At 51.0% G+C, this 20,190-nt stretch overlaps 1 protein-coding gene across 1 annotated transcript in view; it reads left to right on the top strand.

Annotated features, from left to right (window-relative positions):
• SYT13 (synaptotagmin 13) overlaps positions 1-17,167 on the top strand; it is a 39,514-nt gene extending 22,347 nt beyond the window's left edge. The window contains exons 2-6 of the mRNA XM_019947806.3: positions 5,112-5,337; positions 7,959-8,093; positions 9,561-9,862; positions 14,073-14,202; positions 16,249-17,167. Of these exons, the coding sequence (XP_019803365.2) occupies positions 5,112-5,337; positions 7,959-8,093; positions 9,561-9,862; positions 14,073-14,202; positions 16,249-16,553 (1,098 nt within the window). The 3' untranslated portion in view covers positions 16,554-17,167. The remainder of the gene's footprint in view (positions 1-5,111; positions 5,338-7,958; positions 8,094-9,560; positions 9,863-14,072; positions 14,203-16,248) is intronic.
• Positions 17,168-20,190: the final 3,023 nt, after the last annotated feature.

The following is a 20,190-nucleotide window of genomic DNA, read 5'->3' as shown; positions in this document are numbered from 1 at the left end:
AGGAGGCAGGGGGGCGCACACAGGGAGCGTTACTGAGCCGGCCACCAGCTGGTGTCCAGGGCGACTGCTGGATCTCGAGGTGTCATCTTCTGAAATGTCACTGAACTGTTTGGGAGGAATAGCGAGGAAGAGGGAGGAGCCCCCAGTGGTCGAATTTCCCCCACGGAGTTTTAACTCCTGACACATCCGGGTTGCCCTTGAGTGGACCCAGAGTGCCCCTGGGTGTCTCACACCTCAGCAGCCACTAAGAAGTCCAGGGCAGGTGCAAGAGGAGTGTGGCACGGGTGTGACATAAGACACTTTGGGGCTGTGCCTATGTGAAGCTGGTCGGTGTCCACGCAGAGCTGGCCACGTGGGGAGAAGCAAGTGGCTCATGGCCCCGGAGACAGGTGAGGAGGGAGGAGCCAAGGATACGAATCAGAAGGGGCTGATGCTCCAGTGAGGGTGTCTCTCGCATCTCTGTACCTGCCATGCCAAGCACAGCTGGGCATTCCCTAATCGTTGAACACTCGCCTCCACTGGAAACCTTCCCTGATTCATCCTGCATCTCTATTTCCAGACCGTCTTTTCTGGGTTCAAAGGGCATTTAGAAAGAGAATCCCACTTTGAAATCTTGCCGCTCCTACACTGGCGGTGTAAGGCTTGAACTCAGGTCCTCCCATGGGCTTTGCCCTGCTGAGCACCTCCTTCCTCCCAGGCACTCATCCGCTCCAACCATAATCCCTTCCCAGGCTCCCTCCCTCAAGTCCCAAACCTCTTTTCTGCTTCTCGGGCTTTGAAGTTTAAGCTATTTAAGTGGAAACATAAACGCATTTGAAAGATGGGGTGGAACCAGGGTTTTGAAACATAACAAAGAAGATTGTACAAGGGAACAAGATAGGTAATCAGCTGCTGCTTTCACTACTTGGAGAGGTTCATGTAGTGGTCAGCAGACTCTGCTTCTCGCCTGGTCAAGGGCTATAAATCATTCTCCACTAAAGGCAGCCATTGCCATACAGGATCTTACCAAGGCAGGACGAGGATAAACAGTAAAAGAGGATGCGTTTGGCTGGATGCAGAGGGTCTCAGGGAGATGTTTGAGCCTAGGTAGGGTTTCTCTACACCAAGGTCATGATCTCCTGTGATGCTCAATAAAAAATGCATTGCATCAGTTCAGGATGCTTTGGGCTGCAATTCACAAAGACCCCAGTCCAAACGGGCTTCAACAATAAGAACAACCTTATTCATGTAACCAGAAGTACAAAGGTAGGACAGCTTTCAGGCTCAGTTGAGTCGGTGGTTTAATGACACTGTCATCAAAGACATAGCTTCCTTCTGTCTCTCTACTCTGTGGTCCACCTTGTCGGCTCTGTTCTAAGACCAGCTCACCTTGCTGTCGCGAGGCAGGGCCACATACCTCATATTCAGCAGGGGAGAGAATCTCTTCTGGTGCCGTGCAAAGCAAGTCCTTTCATTCTGTCTGGGGTGGCTTCCCCAGGGCAGAAACAGTTCCCAAGATGATGCCAAGAACGATTGGAATCAGACCAAAGAGAACCCCTCTCCCCACCCTTGCCCCGGAGCTGGGGTGGGACCCAGAAAGCCTGGTGACCTGGAGGGAAGGTAGAGGGAGCAGGGAACGGATACTGATGGACACCCAAGAAAAGCCTAGTCCGTTACAGGCTCCTGAGGTTCTCAGGGGCACACAAAGTGAGACCCACTGTGTAGGGAGGAATTCGAACTCAGGCTCTGCAGAGACTTGAGGTGACACAGACTGGACCTCACTCAAAACTGAGCCCAGTGATTATTTCCCCATTAAAAATGCAAAGTCAGCCAAATTTGATCTAACTGGGAATTAATCAACATAGCCCTTTTCTAAAATGATTGAACTGAGATGAAACCGAGTGTAAATGTAAAAGTGTTCCCTAGACCAGCCCAAGAGCCTCCGTTCTGGCCGCAGAAGTGACAGAACAGGGTGACTCTGAGAAGAGGATGCGGTCCAGTGGCCTGCGGGAAGCCGTGGGAAGCTGCCGCACAGGAGGGAGTCTTGGCAGCCCGAACCCCGTGATGCTGCAGTTGCCACTTAGAATCCAGCATCCAAAACAAATAAGGACTTTTTTTTTGAAAAACAGCTGCAAGGCAGTGGAAATGACACAAATTGGAAGTGAGAACTGTCTGGAGGCTTGGTTATAGACTGCGCATCAGTGGTATGACCTTGAACTTCCTCCATTCTCCGTTTTATTGTGAAATAGTATAATTAGCATAACTCGGATGAAATGTTAGAGGCAGGTAACACTTTGTGGAGGACAAAAAGACATGGGGACATCGGCCATTGCTCTGTGTGTCTCCTCCCGGGGTCCAGCCTTCCTCCCCAGCCCTCCCTCTGCCTTCCAGACCCCCTGTCCTTCAAGGTCTAGCTCACGCCCTGGCTCCTCCCTGACCTCCAGGACTCCTCTGCCTGCCCCCTGCAGGTGTCCTCTGCTCTCTCCCACCTGTTATTTACACAGGCTGTCTGCCACCTGCTTCTGTACGGCAGTCCCAAACTGTCAAATATACTCTTTTTTTTTTTTTTTTTTTTTTTTGCGGTACGCGGGCCTCTCACTGTCGTGGCCTCTGCCGTTGCGGAGCACAGGCTCCAGACGCACAGGCTCAGCGGCCGTGGCTCACGGGCCCAGCCGCTCCGCGGCATGTGGGATCTTCCCGGACCGGGGCACGAACCCGCGTCCCCTGCATCGGCAGGCGGACTCTCAACCACTGCGCCACCAGGGAAGCCCCGAATATACTCTTATTTACTCTCCTGTTTGTGATTGTCTCCCCAACTCACCTGTACCGGCAAATAAAGAACAGAGTCTCCCACCTCTTTGTAGCCTGGCTTGTGGGAGTGAAACAAACCTTGAAATCACGTTGCCTCTTGAGCGATAACTCAGAGGTGAAATGGCCTGCCAAAAGTTCCTCAAGCTCAGACGGTTGGGCCAGTACTAGAAGCCAGGCCCCTGGATGCCCAGTGACACTCTCAATGTGGTGGAGGTGCAAAGGGGGGCCTGACTTTACAAATCATACAGCTCCTCCCAGGGTGCCTAGTCGAAATGTGTAACAATGACAAGCGTCTCTGAAGGGTGGGTGCTGCCCGGCAAAGGCTTGAAGGCAGAAGAAAGGTTGGGGGCCCCTGGGGCAGTGGGCTTTGGGGCCAGGCTGGTCTAGGCTTGATCTTGTCACTGCCCGCACTGTCTGGTCCAGGGCAACCTTGGTCCATTGAAGTCGGAAGTGCTTTTCGAGCTCATGCGTGCCAGATGCGCTCAGCAGAGATCAGGATAGAGGTGTCCTAGCTTGGGCTGCATTATAGCCTACTGGGCAGTGTTCCCAAGCGGGGAATGAAGGGTTTTGTCCTCCCTAAGCCCCTTAGGGAGTTCTGAAGGATACATGAGGCAATGCAGGGGCTGCAGCCCTCAGGGTGCCCGCAGGAAGTGGGTGCTCAGGAGAGGCTGGCTCGTGCTTCTCACCACTTTCGCACCTTCTCATGGACTCTCCGTCCATTGTCCAGTCAATGAGGATAGTTAGGAATGCTCCCGTCATCAAGTTCCAGCCTCCTTCAGGAACGGTTGGGGACAGAGTCTCAACCAGGGAAGAATGTCCAGGAGTTGTCCTGGGGCAGTGAAATGTACAGAGCGCAAACACACTAAACCTGAACTTTGAAACAGTGTAACCACCGCCCCCCTCCAGGACTGCACACTCCTCCCAGCCTCTCAGTCACTCCTGCCACTGGGTAGAGCAGCCTTGACGCCAGGCCAGCCGCTCCAACAGCAGCAGAGCCGGGGGCGGGGGGTGGGCAGGAGGGCAGCAGGACAGCATGGAGGGCAGGCAGCTCCTTGGGGGCTCTGCTGTGGGTTGTTACCCGCCTCAAGCTGAGGGCCGTTTTGTGGGCTGCCCACCCAGTGCGTCAGCAACTCAAGCTCTAGATCTGCTCGTCCACCCTCAATTTCCTGGGGACTGGACGGGTCCTCGGTATTGCTGCCTGTTAAATAACTTTGAATCCCTCAAGTAGGAGACATCTCAGTCCCCAGTGGAGGCAAAGATAGGAGATTCCACTCCTGTATGAGGCAGCCTTGCTCACCTAAGACTTGACAAGCAGGTGGGTCTTTGTGTAAAGAAAAGATGGACTTTCCCCCAGGTGGACTCAGCCCTACCCCAGGGCACATAGCTGGGCGAGGGGCGCACAAATTGCATTTCAGCCCCCACTTGCTCCGCATCCAGACATCTTTGTGCAGTGCACAGAGCACACAACTGAACATGGCAGCCCTAGCCACAAGTATGTATTGTGTGCTCCCCGTGAGCCGACACTGCAGGAACAAGACAAGACATAATCCCTGTGCTTGTGGAGCTCACATACTAGTGGGAGAGACTGACCACAAACAGGTCAGGCTATGGTGAAAACAATACAGGGTGAGAGAGATGCTGTAAAGCAAAGCTGGATGTGGTGATAAGGAGGGACAGGCTTGGAGGAGGGACTTAATTTAAAGCTGGTGGAGGTGGGGGTGAGTGGTTTGCGGGGAGGAGTTGGGGGCCAGAAGCCAAACTCAGAAAGAGTTCAGCCTGTTTGAGAAGCGGGTTGCTCAGTGGCTGGAAAGGGGTTTGGGGGCAATGTCAGAAAGATGAGCAGGGCCAGGCTGGGCAAGCACTTATCGGTCACTGCAAGGAGTTTGGATGTCTTGCAAATGTCTGTGGGGCCACAGACATTTCTGAGCCATTGGGTGGAGAAGCGGAGGGGGAGGAGGAATAAGAGAGAAAACTAGGAGGAGGGAAAACAAAGAGGCAGGTGGCACAGATGAGAGCAGTGGAGGGAAGGCCACCGTGATAGGCCTGGGGCACAGCTGTAGGGTGCATGGGGGATGGATGCAGGGGGGATGGACGAACAGGGCTGACATCTCAGCAGGCCCCGGCGTGATTCATGATGTTGGGGGTTCTGCTGCGCTTGGAGGTGACATTTTGCCTTCCCAAGTCATGGTCCTCAGAGCAGAAAGGAGCCACAGCCCTCCCTCTGCCTCCCCTGAAAGCTCAGGTCATCTACTGTCATTTCTGGGGGTGGGAACAGGCAGGAGATCCTCTCGTGGACTAATCAGAGTGATTTGTGTGTGCAGTTCAATGTCAAAAAGTCCACAGAGCCCGTTCAGCCCCGAGCCCTCCTCAAGTTCCCAGATATCTACGGCCCCAGGCCGGCTGTGACGGCCCCCGAGGTCATCAACTACGCTGACTACACGCTGAAGACCACAGCGGAGCCCGCTGCACCTGCCAGCCCCCAGGCCCCGAATGACAGCCGCCTCAAGAGGCAGGTCACAGAGGAGCTGTTCGTCCTTCCTCAGAATGGTAGGGATCTCTGCCCCTCACTCTTCCATGGGCAGTACTCAGCGAGGGGTGAAAGCATCTCTGTAGATGGTGGGCATGGCCAGCCCCAGTGTCCGTGGCATTGGACACTGGGCAAGCAGTGGGCACAGCACCTTGGAGTTACAGTCCTTTAGCCCTTTATTCCCTGCATGTTCCCACATTGCGTCTCCCCAAGGCCTCCAACTTTCCACTGGGAAATGGAGAGTCCCTTTCTAGACATGGGCACCACTATAGAGAGGGGATAAAGAGCTGCGGTCAAACTACAGGCTTCAGAGTCATGGGTTTAATCTCTCCCCTTTTATATACCCATTGTGTGACCCTGGTCACGTTGCTAATCTTTTGGGGGCCTCAATTTCCTCGTATATAAAATGGGATCATACTATCACCTGCCCAGTAGGGTTGTTGTAAAGTATAAACATAATAATGCATAGAAAGTGTTTAACTCAGAGCCTGGCCCAAGGATGTAATCAAAACATCATCATTAGTATTGTTTCTATTCTCCTTCTCATCACCATCAACATCAAGAATGTCACACCTTTCTGTGTACAGCGCTATGCTGGACACTGGGGCAGATATGAAGGCAGAGACAGCGCCTAACCCAAGGGAGCATGCAGACTTTCATAAGGAGACAAAAAATCCAGCCAGGAGAATGGATCGTTACATGGTTTGTGTGGCTGGAGAGGGAGATGGTGCAAACAGGAGCAGCGTAACTGGCTAAGGCATCTTCTGGCCTGGGGCGAGCACCACGCTGGCCAGTGAACAGGTGCCCCCCCACCAACCCAGCCCAGAACTACAGTGATTACGCTGGCATTTCTTCAAGAACAAATACAGGTAGTGCTGGTGGCAGGAGCGAATCCTGGTTGGCTTTTAGCCTCCAGGTTTGCCAGCTCACATTTTAAATGAAAATAAACCCATTGAGGCCTTGAGAGCTTAAGCTTGGAGGGTGGGGAACAATTTGCATGAGGACCCTTGGGAGTGGTAATCAGAATCAGAAGCAGAATCACAGGAGGGCTCCTTGGGAGCCCCAGACTTCTCGAGGCTGGGATGAAGCCAGGCTTGGCCACTCTCCACCAAGGACAGCAGCAGAGTACTTCAGAGTCTGAAACTTTGAAGAATTCACAACACATCCATTTGTTTTCTCTTTCTGGTTCCTCATTCCTTTCCCCACCACAGAAGGCAACAACCAAGTTCTGATTCCACTGAAATCTAAGAGCTGTTTGGTTCAGCAAATACTGACCAGAGGCCAGGGTGTGCAGAGGGAGAGGACGCCCGATTAGACACTGTCCCCATGATGTGCGCAACTCAGTCTACTCCCACCATCAATGATTCTCATCAGCCCCTTTTAGAGCTCAGGCTCCCGATTCTTTTTTTTTTTTAATTTTTACTGAAGTATAGTTGATTTACAATGTTGTGTTACTTCCTGCTGTACAGCACAGTGAATCGGTTATACATATACGGGGTCCTGGTTTTTGAAGGTGAAGCTGCTTCTGCATTTCCCAGGGGTGCTGGGTTTGGTTTGGTCTCGGTTTGGTTTTGATTTTGAAGGCTGAAGCAGTCTGAGACCCGAGAGCTCTGGGTGCCAGGCAAGCCCCCTCTGACACTGTCCATGTGCTGCCCTTGGAAGCCACCCGGGGCCTGGGTGGGTGTTCGTTTGGCTTTACACATTGTGCTCACATCCTGGTCAACCCATTCCTTGCTTAGACACACCAGGGAGAGTCTTCACTACTTGCAGGAACCCAGTAATGAACCATTTTGGAAATTAAATACTCTTTTATATTTCTGCCCTTTAAATTAGTCCTGAAAAGCAAAAAAAAAATTAAATTCCAATTTGCTACAAGTGGAGTCTCCTCAGCTGCTGGATTCTTTCATTCTCATTATGCTTGACTAATGAGAATCTTAGATGTTTGGCTCCTGTCCAAGTGAGGGGCAGAGTGAGCAATATTTGTAGTTTTCAGAACTTCTGAATTAAATTCATTCATTCAGCAAGTATTTACTGAGCATGCTCTAAAGTCAAATCCACTATCTCCAGCCTTGCCCTCCAGTATCTACTCCTGCCTGACTAATTCTCTGACATTTATTTCCAGCCATGAACTCCTGGGGAGCAGGGATTAGACTCTGTGAGAGAGATGGAGCTGGAGATGGGCTGGGGAATGATTTGCTTGAAACAGGATGATCAGGACCACACAGTCTGTGACAGTTTCCCCTGCTGAAAGCTCACCAGGGGCCAGGCCCTGGGCTAAGTACTTTTCTCACTTTATTTCATTTAATGCTCACAGGAACCCCAGGAAGAGGGAACTGCTATCATTCCCATTGTAAAGATGAGGAAACTGAGGTTCAAAGAAGTCAAGTAACTTGTCCAGGGTCACATAACTATTATGTAACAGCTCATGTCTGACGCCAAAGCCCATGTCTTGCCCACTGGGCTGTGATGGTCCCTTGAATGGTAATGCCCGGGACCACAGGTGGTCCCCTGGTGCAGCCACCATGATTTTGCACCTGGTTAGGAAGCTTTGGGTTTGGATTTGTGGCAGAGATGGAAAAGGTATGATCTGGAAAACAGGACCCCAGCGTGGGTGGGAGTAATGGCTTTACCTTCTTAACAGGTGTGGTGGAGGATGTCTGTGTCATGGAGACTTGGAACCCAGAGAAGGCTGCCAGATGGAACCAAGCTCCCAAACTTCACTACTGTCTGGACTACGACAGGCAAAAGGCGGAACTATTTGTGACTCACCTGGAAGGTATGTTCTTAGCTGACTTTCACGGCCTTCTGTGTGCTTGTCTCCCCAGAGCATCTGTGGCTGGAGGTAGCACTGGGTACTAGATTTTCACTCTGTAACAAACAAGACCCTGACGTGTGTGATGCTCAGACACACAGGGGTTTTTCCTCTCTCTCATATACCAGTCCAAAGTGGAGATTCCTGGTTGGTGGACATCTTTCCTCCAAATAGTGATTCAGGGACTGGGCTCCTTCCACTGAGGCCTCCTTGTCATCTGTATCTAGCAGGTGGAAGGATGGGGAGAACAGGGAGAGCGCACAACTGTTCCTTAAAAGCTGTATCCTACGTAAGGTATGCATCACGCCTGCTCACTTCCCATTGGCTGGAACTTGGTCACATGACCACTGACTGCAAAGGACGTTGGGAAATGTGGCCTAGCAGGTGCCCAGTTAAAAGAAGGGAATGGGTTTTGGTGAACAGCTAGTCGTCTCTGCCATAGATGCCTTTGACATTGGACAGGGCCTGTGCTAGACACAGAGGGTATTCTGAATGGTCAGCAAAGCTTTTGTAGTCCTAGAACCAGGTAGTCTTTCCTACAGGGTCAGGATGTCCCTGGTCTCCCTACCCTGACAATTCACTTTACCATCAGCAAACAAAGCTAAGACTTTGCAAAGGAATCGGGGCTAAAAATGCACTATTCTGGGGTCCCTGGAAGCTGGAAGCTGGGGACAGGATGAATTGGACTTTTGTACTTAATTTTATTTTTTTGAGGGTGTGTTTTTCGTTTTTACTTCTTTTAAGATTTTTTTTAGTGTTTCATATACTTTCTTACATTTGGGCTGCACAGTAGTCCCATTTTACAGTTCGGAAACTGAAGTCTAGCAACGTCAGGTGACTTGTCTAAGGTCACTCCAGCTAACTGGTGCCAGGGCCAGGACTAAGCCCAGTTCCCCTGAAGCTCAGTGCAGGGCTCTTTCTATTAGGACACATGGCCTCAGTTCTTCATCTTCTCCGCCTGGGTAACGCCGGCTACCACTTCTCAAATGATCACTGAGGAACCAGTCATAAAAGCTCCACAGGTGCAAATTTCCACACGGGGAAGCCTTAAAAACCCCAAAGTTCAGATGCAAGACAGCAGTCATGAGGTAGCGGCCAAGCGATTTATATCACAGGTAGTTGTGTGGTAAGTATTTAATGTAGAGAGCAAACGAATTATGGAATCAGCAGCAAGACGAATGAAAATCATCAGCAGTTTGTGGGCCCTGGAGCCTTGGGGAAATCTCAGAGTCATGAGGAAGATCTCCCATTTCTAAATGTCTTACTGAAAGGCGATTCCACGAAGCCAGTGTCGTCAGCCCCGGCGGGGTCTTTCAGACGCCTGAGGTCATGACGACTAAGGCGGATTCTGCAGCTCACAGCAGGGCCCTGCTTCTCCCTTCCCCTGGTCCTCATAAGCCCTACATCTGGCTGCTTTCTCCCCGGCTGCAGCTGTGACCAGTGACCATGACGGAGGCTGTGACTGCTATATCCAGGGCAGCGTGGCCAACACGATGGGCTCCGTGGAGGCCCAGACGGCCCTGAAGAAGCGGCAGCTGCACACCACGTGGGAGGAAGGCCTCGTGCTCCCCCTGGCAGAGGGAGAGCTCCCCACAGCGACCCTGACACTGACCCTGAGGACCTGCGACCGCTTCTCTCGCCACAGTGTGGCCGGGGAGCTGCGCCTGGGCCTGGATGGGGTGTCGGTGCCTCTGGGGTCCGCCCAGTGGGGCGAGCTGAAGACTTCAGTTAAGGTAGGGTTGCCTCTCCCCGGGAGAGGTAAAACCTGTTAGTGGCACATGGGATGCAGGACTGGGCCGGTGCTCATGGAACAAACTTCGGAGAACTTCCCAGGCTAGGGGCGGGGGTCTGGAGAGGGAGGCGGGTTATCAAAGTGAGGTGGAGTCTTGAATAGGGTGGGGGGCTGGGAGGGGAGCAGACTGATAGCTCAGGACTGGGGATTCCTGGTGTCTAGTTTTGCTTCTAGCTTGCCACGCACACACCCACCCCTGACCTCGCCATCATGGAAAACATCGCACTGTGAGTGAGTTGGCTCTGGTGCTAACAATATTATCCCATTTACAACCACTCATACTCCCCACGCACCTAGTGTGAGCCAGGCACTGCAGGGGAGAGGAGCGCCGGGCAGAGCCCCTCTACTCGTAGAAAGTACAGGCCTGAGGGAGAAGTTGGAACAGATGACGATGACGGTGATGATGGCTATGATGCTGATGACATCTGACATAAGGCATCTAAGAGGGGCCTAACTGAAGCGCTCAGATGGGGAGTTCTAAAAGGCCTGGTGTGCAGTGGTGCTTGTGCTGGGCTTTGAAGGACTGACCAGGCCTAGGGGGTGTTGGTTGTAGCCTGGGACGGTTCTCCCCACCCCTCTGCTGCTGCAGAAGCCATGAGTGGGAAACAAGCGTCTGCTGAGATGCCTCGCTGTTCAGAGAGAGGTTCCTTGGAGAGCAAACCATCATTCCCCACAGGCCAGGACAGTGGGGGCGGGGGGTGTCGAGGAAGGTCAGGGCTGCAGGACAGTGTGTGGCTATTTAGGACCCCAGGTCCAAGGCTCTGCCATGATGGTGCCTAGAGGGAACCTTCTGGATGACCAGTCTCTCAACCAGCTGGTCAGTGCCTTATCTGGAGACTGTATAGCCTGCAAAGCCTACGATAGTTACTATCTGGTCAGCAAAAGTTTGCTGACTCCCACGCTGGAGTAATAAAAATACTAACAAAGACACTAATTTTTGAGCTTTTGCCATCTATCCGTTGCTATGCTTCGAACTTTGCCAAAGTTCTGTCCCTAATCAACCAGGCGGAAGTGACACCAGGCCTGTGGCATTTACAGGCAAGAGAACTGAGGCTTAGAGTAGCTCAGTGACCCGCGTGGGGTCACCCACCTGGGACCTGGCAAGCTCGGCCTTGAGGCCAGGTCAGTCTGGTTGGAAATCCCGGGTCGTCCTCCTGCCGCTGTGGGATGTAAGTGCCCGGCAATGCCCGAGACAGCAGTCAGCGGCGCCTTTCCTGATGAGCCCCGAGGGAGGGGAGAGTACGCTTTCACGCCCCACCTGCTCCACTTCTGGCTATGATATCTTCTTCGCCTTATCTTCCTCTATTTCCCAGCCTCAGCAAATTGATAAACACTGACAGCCACTGTCAGCTGGACCCCGGCTGTTCCCGAGCACACGCTCTAATTAGTGTGTGATTTGGGACTTGTGTGGAAGCACAGCCTGGGCCCCCCGGGGAAGAGGAACCCGACACTTTGGTTTGTTCATCTGGTAAACCAGCTTCCTCAGGAGATGGAGGGGCTCCACCCCAGGGCTTTGGAGAGTCTGGTGCTGCTTCCCAATCGTAGAAATGCAGCCTATCTGGGCAGAAATCCCAGGCACCTAACCTGTTTCCATCCTTTCCCCTAGAAGAACAAAAGTGATTCATTCATTCCACAAATACTTTGCTCGGTTCCCACCATGTGCCAGGTACAGTGCTGGGAGCTGGGGACACAGCAGTGATGAAGACAAAAGACCTGCCCTCACGGCTCATCCATCCTAATGATCGTTACACTCATCGTAGCCGTCACTGTTCCGCAAATATACTCGCACATCCACTTGGACCGCTGGCCTGCTTGCCGCAAGTGTGAACAATCTCAGAAGGCGGCGTGGAGTCAGAAGTCTGAGATGGGGCTCTCGGTGTATGAGAGCCCCAAGGCCAGGCTAGGGAGCCCCTTGCCCCCACTAGCTGGAGGGTGCGGGCCGATTTGAACAAAGTGGGCGGAGCCATCAGTTGCTGGAGCCCACGTGGTTTTCTTCTCTCGGTCAGAATGGGTTAAAGGAGGTGCCAGTGGTGCCCCAGTTCTCACCGGAAGACACTCAGCCAAAAGTGGCATGTGCGTCACCAGGGACCACAGAGTGACCCACTCCAAGGGCGGCTGGAATGATTCATTGAGAACCCAAGAGAAAGACGCAGGGGTGGTGGGTGCGGGAAAAAACAGAGAAAAGATGGAGAAAGAAAGCGGGTTATTTTTGTCAGCAGGTACTTTAAACAGCAGAGCCGAGGGGGCAGATGCTGTTCAAATTCTCCAGCTGCGGCACAGCCAGCTGGGCTCATCTGGGGCTCGCGGCTCCCTACACAGAGGTGGTGAGCCCTTCACGGGCTGATGGGCCCAGGCTGCTCTCACTTGGTCACCCTGTGGCCACAGCCCAGGCCAACAACTGTGGACCTCCAATAAGTGATCTTGAATCAGGAGGCTGGTGCCCATCCCAGCTCAGCTGCCACCCCTCAGTACACATGCCTGAACTCAGTTCCTTTACTGTGAAATGAGAGGTCTGTCCGCCGAGGATGCTGGAGGACCACGGGTTTAGGACTGGGGCTTTGCTATTAAACCAGACCCCCATTCAAGGCTCAGTTTTGCAACTTACTGGCTACATGACCTCAGGCAGTGAAGGGCCCTCTCTGAGCATCAGGGTCTTATGCTTAAAATGGGAACGAGGTTAGTATCCCTCTTACTCTTGTTGTCAAGATTAAATGGGATGTCTCACCCTTCCTTCTCACAAATATGTATTGTGCGTCAGCTGGGTGCTGGGGATGGCTTTGCGGAGATGAAGGCTTGGGGGATAGATACTGTAATTGCACCCAGCACAGAGTGTGTCATGTTAGCTGCTACCCTTAATGCCATTACCAAATTCCTGGCATCTCCCAGAATCATTCCATCACATAACTAGCCACTTAGGGCTAGTTGAATCATTCCGGTCCTATTGAAGACATGTTTCCTGGATGAAAGGTGTGACCCCGGCAGAGGGCTGGCCAGCTACTCCATCCAGCTTCACTCCCTGAGCACAGACTGGCTCCCATTCACCCAGAAACAATGTTCCCACTTAATCAACTCAAGAAGTAGTCATTGTCCTTTCTTGATAACTAATGGTAATCGTCAAAGCACGGGGACAGATGCTGTCGTGTGTGCCAGGCACTGTTCTAAGCCGTTAAATAATTACTCATTTAATTTTCACAACCCCATTGGGTGGAGATATTATTGTTCCCATTTTACAGATGAGGAAATGGAAGTTTTGGAAAGAGAAATAACTTGCCTAAGGTCACACAGCTAGTAAATGGTATGATTGGAACTGAGACCAGACAAGCAATTCTAGCGTCTATACTCTTAGCACTCCCCTTGGGCTGTGACCTGCCTCCTGTGGTGTCTCTTTCACTCGTTTTCGTCCCTCAATGGATTTGTTGAAATTCCAAGCAAACTCTTGTAGGGATTTCAGTGGAGACACTCTGTAAAGCTGCCGGTGGGGGATGGACATGCTGGACGCTTGCCGGAGGCATCAACACCTCCTGCAAATCAGTTACTGCCAGTGTCTCTGGTGTGGTACCTCCCCTCACAGGCCCGGCCTTTTGTTGACACGGTTGGCCATGCTGTTGACCAAGCCAGGCCCTATTCAGCATTAGTACATCGCATTATTGACTCTCTCAGGCCTGCAGGGCCTGGAAGGGATTATTTTTTCAAGCAGAGTAATGTCTTACAGCAGCCCGCTGCCCCAGGGACCTGATCAGTCAATGCAGTGGTTCTCAAACTCTGTTCCCTAGAACGCTAGGGCTCTATACAGACGCCCCAGGAGCCGGGGGCGGGGGTGCTGGAGGTGAGAGGGGGTCCAGGCCCTCTGGCCCTGCCACATCCTGAATGGCATCTCTTTGATCTGTTTTATATGTTGGATTTGAATATAAACTGTTTGGAAAATCACGTTTTGTGGCAAATGAAAAAAACTTGTATTGAAACACACGCTACACAGAACTCTGTACCTTCCTCCCTTCTGCGAGGGTGGAGAAAGCAGTGCTGATGGGTAAATTCTTTCCAGGATGCCCGTTGGATACAAGGCTAGTGTGATCCCAGCCTCAGCGATGGTGAGGGAGTCAGAAGGCATCCCTAAATGAGACTCACCTCCTGCATCCCCTCTTCTGTTTCAGGAGCCGTCTGCAGGAACGGGAGAGGTCCTTCTCTCCATCAGCTACCTCCCGGCTGCCAACCGCCTCCTACTGGTGCTGATTAAGGCCAAGAACCTCCATGCTAATCAGTCCAAGGAGCTCCTGGGGAAGGGTGAGTGAGGTGTGAGAGGGGAGCTAGGGCCCCTCCCACTGCGAGGGGGGGTGGCACCTGGGAGGCAGTGGGCACAGGTGAGCAGGGATGTGGAACATGAGTGCGTTTGTGGAGTCAGCCTCAGCTGTGTCCTCCACCCCAAACATACAAACCAATTTGGAAGGACACACTCACTTCTCTAAAGTCACATGCATTCACTCCTGCGCCAATCCCACCCACTGGGGCCCAGGAATGAGCTACCTGGGGCTCCCTATGTTGCGGATCCATCACAAGAAGAATCAGCCTTACCCATGGGTCATAGGAAGCCAAGAATCAGACTGCAGCCAGGGAGCGGAGTGTCTGGGCTGTAGGGAAAACTTAGGCCAGCGCTCCTCAACCGGACCTGGCTGGACCCACCTTCCGGGCCGGTGTCGGGAAGCCAGGGTTCTCCCTCCCCAGTTTCAGCTAGCCATCACTCTACTCCCCACACCCACCCTAGGCTCCCCTCTCTCCCCAGCCTTTGCCAGCCTGCCATCCCCACACCAGCTGAGTGTGGGTGACAGCAGACGGCGTGGGGGTGCACAGGCTAAGGTGGCGTCTGTGTGTGTACCCCAATAAACATCTCTTCAGCACTCTGGGAGCCTTGGCTTCTCCCTCTGGACACCCCAGCACAGGCCCCAAGTCTTAAGGACCAAACAGCCTCTCTTGTCAGAGCAGAAAAGCAACGTTGGTCAGCCCTAGGATACCTGGACCTGGAGCCAAGTGCTCAGAGCAGGATATAAATAAATAGATATTTATAGCAGCAAACAAATAAAGAATTGCCTCTGCATTCAGAACCTTTGAGCAAGAGATTTTTGGCGAATGCAGTCAGAAGAGTTGGTCTGGCTGACAGATTCCTGTGCCAAAGGTCAGAATTCATTGCAATTTCCTCATCCCTTCCAGACAATACTTTGCCTCCTCCTCCGTTTTTTTTTTTTTTAATTTTTATAGCTCCTGTCAGGACAATTACAGCTCAACACTTTATCTCTCAAATATCTCTGCTGAAATAACAAACTAACCACCTGGGGGTGATAATTATAGCAATAAATACAGGGTAACAATTACGCTCACATTGGCTTCGGAAACCCTGACTCATGAAAACACAGTCTGAGTCCTAAGCCTCGTGATGTTACGAGAAAGCTTTTCTAGTGGCCTGTCGGCCAGTCTCCTGGGGTGCAGAGCTCTCCTGGGGGTCAAGGCAGGCTGCCCTCACCCTCCGCATGAGGTCGGGATCCTCAAGTAAAACTTGCAGAAGCACAGACGAGAAGAACTCAACCAACCAGCAGGAGACCTGCTATCCTAGGAACAGACAACAACGCCTGGACGGAGAACCGAGGGGATGAAGACATACGGATGGCTTAGTGTTTCTGGTCTGAGTTTAAAATCAAGCTGCAGGGGCTTCCCTGGTGGCACAGTGGTTGAGAGTCCGCCTGCCGATGCAGGGGACGCGGGTTCGTGTCCCGGTCCGGGAAGATCCCACAGGCCGCGGAGTGGCTGGACCCGTGAGCCATGGCCGCTGAGCCTGCGCGTCCGGAGCCTGTGCTCCGCAACGGGAGAGGCCACAACAGTGAGAGGCCCGCGTACCGCAAAAAGAAAAAAAAAAAAATGAAGCTGCAGGACGTCTGAGCCGTCATCCTGGGCCTGGTTTGATGTGGGACGTGAAGGCGCTCGGAAGGGCTCATGACGAACATTCCTGGCTGTACCTTAGCGTGACCCAGTCATGGGCCGCCTGATGACCAGCCATATATATTGTGCAATGGTCTGTTCTCCACACTTGAGGCAGGAGCTTCTGCCGTATCCCCATGTCTAGATCAGTGTCTGCCGTATGGTGGGCATTTAATAGCTGTTGAGTGAATACATGGCCCATGAGGTGGGGGAGGGGTGGTAGAGAGGGTGCCTCAGTGCAGATCTTGAGCCAGAGAGCCTGTCTCTCCATCCCCAAGAGGGAATATCGTCCCAGGCCCCACCATGCCCCAGAAGCTCACTCTCGGCCCTTCTCTCTGTCTCTGTCCCCCTGTCTCTCCCCAGATGTCTCTGTCAAGGTGACCTTGAAGCACCAGGCTCGGAAGCTGAAGAAGAAGCAGACGAAACGCGCCAAGCACAAGATCAACCCCGTGTGGAACGAGATGATCATGTTTGAGCTGCCGGATGACCTGCTGCGGGCCTCCAGTGTGGAGCTGGACGTGCTGGGCCAGGGCGCCGAGGGGCAGAGCTGCCCGCTTGGGCGCTGCAGCCTGGGCCTGCACGCCTCGGGCTCCGAGCGCAGCCACTGGGAGGAGATGCTGAAGAACCCGCGCCGGCAGATCGCCATGTGGCACCAGCTGCGCCTGTAGCCAGCCGCCCAGGCCGCCACCCTCCTCGGGCGCAGCCCGCTCCCAGCCCCACTGTCCTCCACGACCTCCTCTTGTGCCCCCTTCGCATTCTGACACCAGAAGACAGATGTGTGTGTGAAGACCAGGACCCTCTTCCTCTCCCATCACACTCCTGTTTCTTAAAAACAAGCAAGGCCGGGCAGGGCGGAGACGGGACATTTGGGTCAGGAGGAATGCGTTTTGCTTACCTGTGTGATTGAAGAGACGCTTATCGTATATACGGTCTGTGTGCAGGTTTTGCAGCGGGGGTCAGGCCAGATGCAGGGAATGCTTAATCTGGGGAATAATGGATGCAAGGAATGTGGCTTTTTAAAAATAAGTGTGTCAAAAAGGGTGACAGAAATGATGTATCCTGGATCATCTCATAAGAATTAGAGATTGTCAGGGCAGATGGAATCTTAGCCAGCATGAAATCGTGCTACCGACCCCAGGCACTAACTAACCCAGCAGTTCTCAAACCTTAGTGCGTGGAGAATCACCAGCAGATTCCCAGGCCCTGTTCTAGACATTCCGAATCCGTAATCCTGGCTGCACCCCAGGAGGCTGCATTTTTAACAAACACAGAGTAGTTTGCATGCCAAGGTTGGAGCACCGCACTTGGAGAGATCCCTTTTACAACATCCCAGGCAGGATTTCACAGTCCTCGTCAGGCCCCCAACACCCTGGGGCTGCCAGTGTCGATGCTGGACATCCTAACTGTTGGTGTAAAATATAGGAGCCTCCGTTTTTAATGTCATCATTTGAATTCTTAATGTTTTCATCTGTGCTTTTCAGATCCTGCTCTTGGACTGAATTTTGTGCTTTCTATTGAATAATTGTATTGTTTCATCTCAAAATCAATTTATATTATACTTGGGGAGACCTTCCCTGACCAGGAATAGGTGGGATCCCCCGTTAGTTATTGGGTGCTGGTTGTCATGTCCACCAGCATCACCGAAGTGACCCTCTGAGTCAAACGCATCCCTTCTCAGTATACCAGCCACTTGAGAAGAAATTCAGTTTGGGGCACATAATTTAGTCTGGCTCTGTGGAGGTAGAGAAGGAAAGGAGGTCTTTTGCAAATGTGCCCCTGTCCCTCTGTTTTTAGAACCTATCACTTTCATTAGTAAGTAATGAGCAGCTAGGTTTCAAATCACTACCTGATTATTCCAAATAGCCTTGCACATCATTAATCATATTATGAGCCTTGCTGAGTGGTTATAATCTTTGCCTGGGAACCAGGATTCCTGGGTTCTGTTGTTGACCATCCATAAAATAGGACTAGTGACGTGGCAGCTCTGTCTCTGTGAATGATGTGATAGATGAAATTGTGCTTGAGAGCTATAGGCATCCCTGGCTAGAAACAAACTCCGAGGCTGCCAGCAGATCATCTTTAAGCTTCATGTTGGCAACTGACCATGCCCGGAAAGCGCCAGAATCATCCCAGGCATTTCCAGAACCATGGATTCTACATTTGGACTCTTTAATACTGACATCTAAACTCCTTCAGATGTCACCCAGGCCCCTGACCTAAAAATGAATTCCTTTCCTTCAGTCCTTTAACAAGTCAAATCATTCTTGGTCTCTCCCTAAGAATCTAAGTAGAGACATATCAACGTTTTGTCGTTATTTTTCCTTTCTGGACAAAAGTAGAAAAGCATTTAGAAATAATTTCCACCTATCCCCTGAAGAAACAGAAAAATATCTAATCCCTCTCAAATGGGAAATTCTTTCACGTAACTGGAAATCTCTCCCATTAAGGCTGACCACCGTCTGCCAAGTATTTTTAGGCAAGGCATTTGTTAGTGGTTTCCTACGACATGTTTTTGAGAACCCCCTCACCATTCTGGTCTCCCTTTTTTGGTTGGCATGCTGAAACAGAACAAAACATTCCCTATGTAAGCTGACCAGTACTCTCTTCTTGGTAATATCTTCTACTCCGATCTAAAAAAGTCTGGATTCTAGACTTAAATTCAGGAGACATGGGTTCTACTTCCTTATAAGTCCATTCACCTGCCTTACAGTCACACCAAAGGATGTTTGAGGTGAGTTAATGGGGCCCCTAATCCCAGAATACCAACTCCACCCACAGTCATCCTATCATGAGGCATTCATTTCTTTGGATCTCAAAGGTTTAGTGATGGGAGTCAAATGTCACTGCTTAACATGTTAGGTGTCAGCCATCACCTCACTTAACAAGGTTGTATAGAAATGAGGCAGATTTTGCAGGGGTTTTTGCCTGTTGTGTTCACTGGTATATTCCAAATGCCTAGAATAGAACTGGCTCATGCACCCTCAATAAATATTTGTTGAATGAATTGATGAATGAAGACTGGATAGGGGAGTAGGCAGGAAAGACACATTTTTATGTAAACGGCATAAAAATCAGAGTCCTAGCTGAGTTCTCAATGGTAAAGTCATCAGACACCTCAGCAGTTGGCCTAGAAATTCGTGACATTGAGTATTACCGTTCACCTAATGACAATTTATAGCTCACTATGTAAATGTAATTAACGATAGACGAGATTATAAAAGCTGTGCTTTTCCACCAAAACTCCAGCTCAGTGAATTTTAAATTACCCAGAGATATCAGACTGCCAGATGAAAAAACTTCACTAATCTTTGCATCAGCTTACCTTGTACCAGATACACTTGCAATTTACTACCACGTTAGAGTAATCGAGTCTGTGTGAATGCATCTGGTGGTTTTTTTTTTTTTGAAAGGAACACCTTGTCCTTTGCCAGGAAGCATTTTCTAAGAAGTGCATGAATCAGAGGTGAATTGGGAGTCGAATCTCATTAACCTGCAACTCACTCCTTGCCTCAAATCAGTATATATTTGTTGAGTGCCTATTGATCAAGACCTTGCACACATCTGTCCAATCTGAGATGTGACTCTTGGTGTGGATTCAATGGCAAATCACCCCAAACAAAGCTACGTAGAGAGAACAGTTTGGGAGAGCAGTTCTTCAGGGGCAATTCCTTTGGGATGTAAAGGACTCCTGGGCAGCTTAAGTCAAATGGAGGTGAGGACCACCAAAAGAGAGACCTAGTCCTTGGGATTTGTTTTTGCTGCCCGTGTTCCTGTTGTCGATTCTAAGTGTGTGTCTGTTTTGTAATCATGAACCGAAGCACAAAAAGACGCATGAGATATTGTAGTCACATGTCTGGTGTCACACTTTGGAGCAAAAATCTTGCAGTGGTAAATAAATAATTTCCAACAGGGTCGCTGCCTGGTGTTTTTTGTTCCCTTTTACTTAATATTTTAGACATATAAAATGTAGAAAAAATCATTTGATAAACACTCGTGAGCCCCTGCCACGTTTTATAAAACTTGACAAATACAGTTGAAATCCGCTCAGCCTTTCACTCAGAAGACCACCGTCCTGAATTTTGGGTTTCTCACCTCAAACCTTTCTTTATCTTTTTACTACCTGTACCTGTAAACCGTGAGCACTCCAGAATATTTCGTGTTTTTTAGTTTAAATCGCATCACATTATTTTTGCTCTACATTAAAATGTTGAGCTTTATCCATGCATATTTATTTAGCTCTAGTTCCTTTATTTTTTTTGCTGCTGTGTTATTTTCCATTGCGTGAATATATCACAGTCCCATTCT

This window comes from Tursiops truncatus, chromosome 8 (genome assembly GCF_011762595.2).
Source record: "Tursiops truncatus isolate mTurTru1 chromosome 8, mTurTru1.mat.Y, whole genome shotgun sequence".
Lineage (NCBI taxonomy): Eukaryota > Metazoa > Chordata > Mammalia > Artiodactyla > Delphinidae > Tursiops > Tursiops truncatus.
This window is presented reverse-complemented; position numbering and strand designations above follow the sequence as displayed.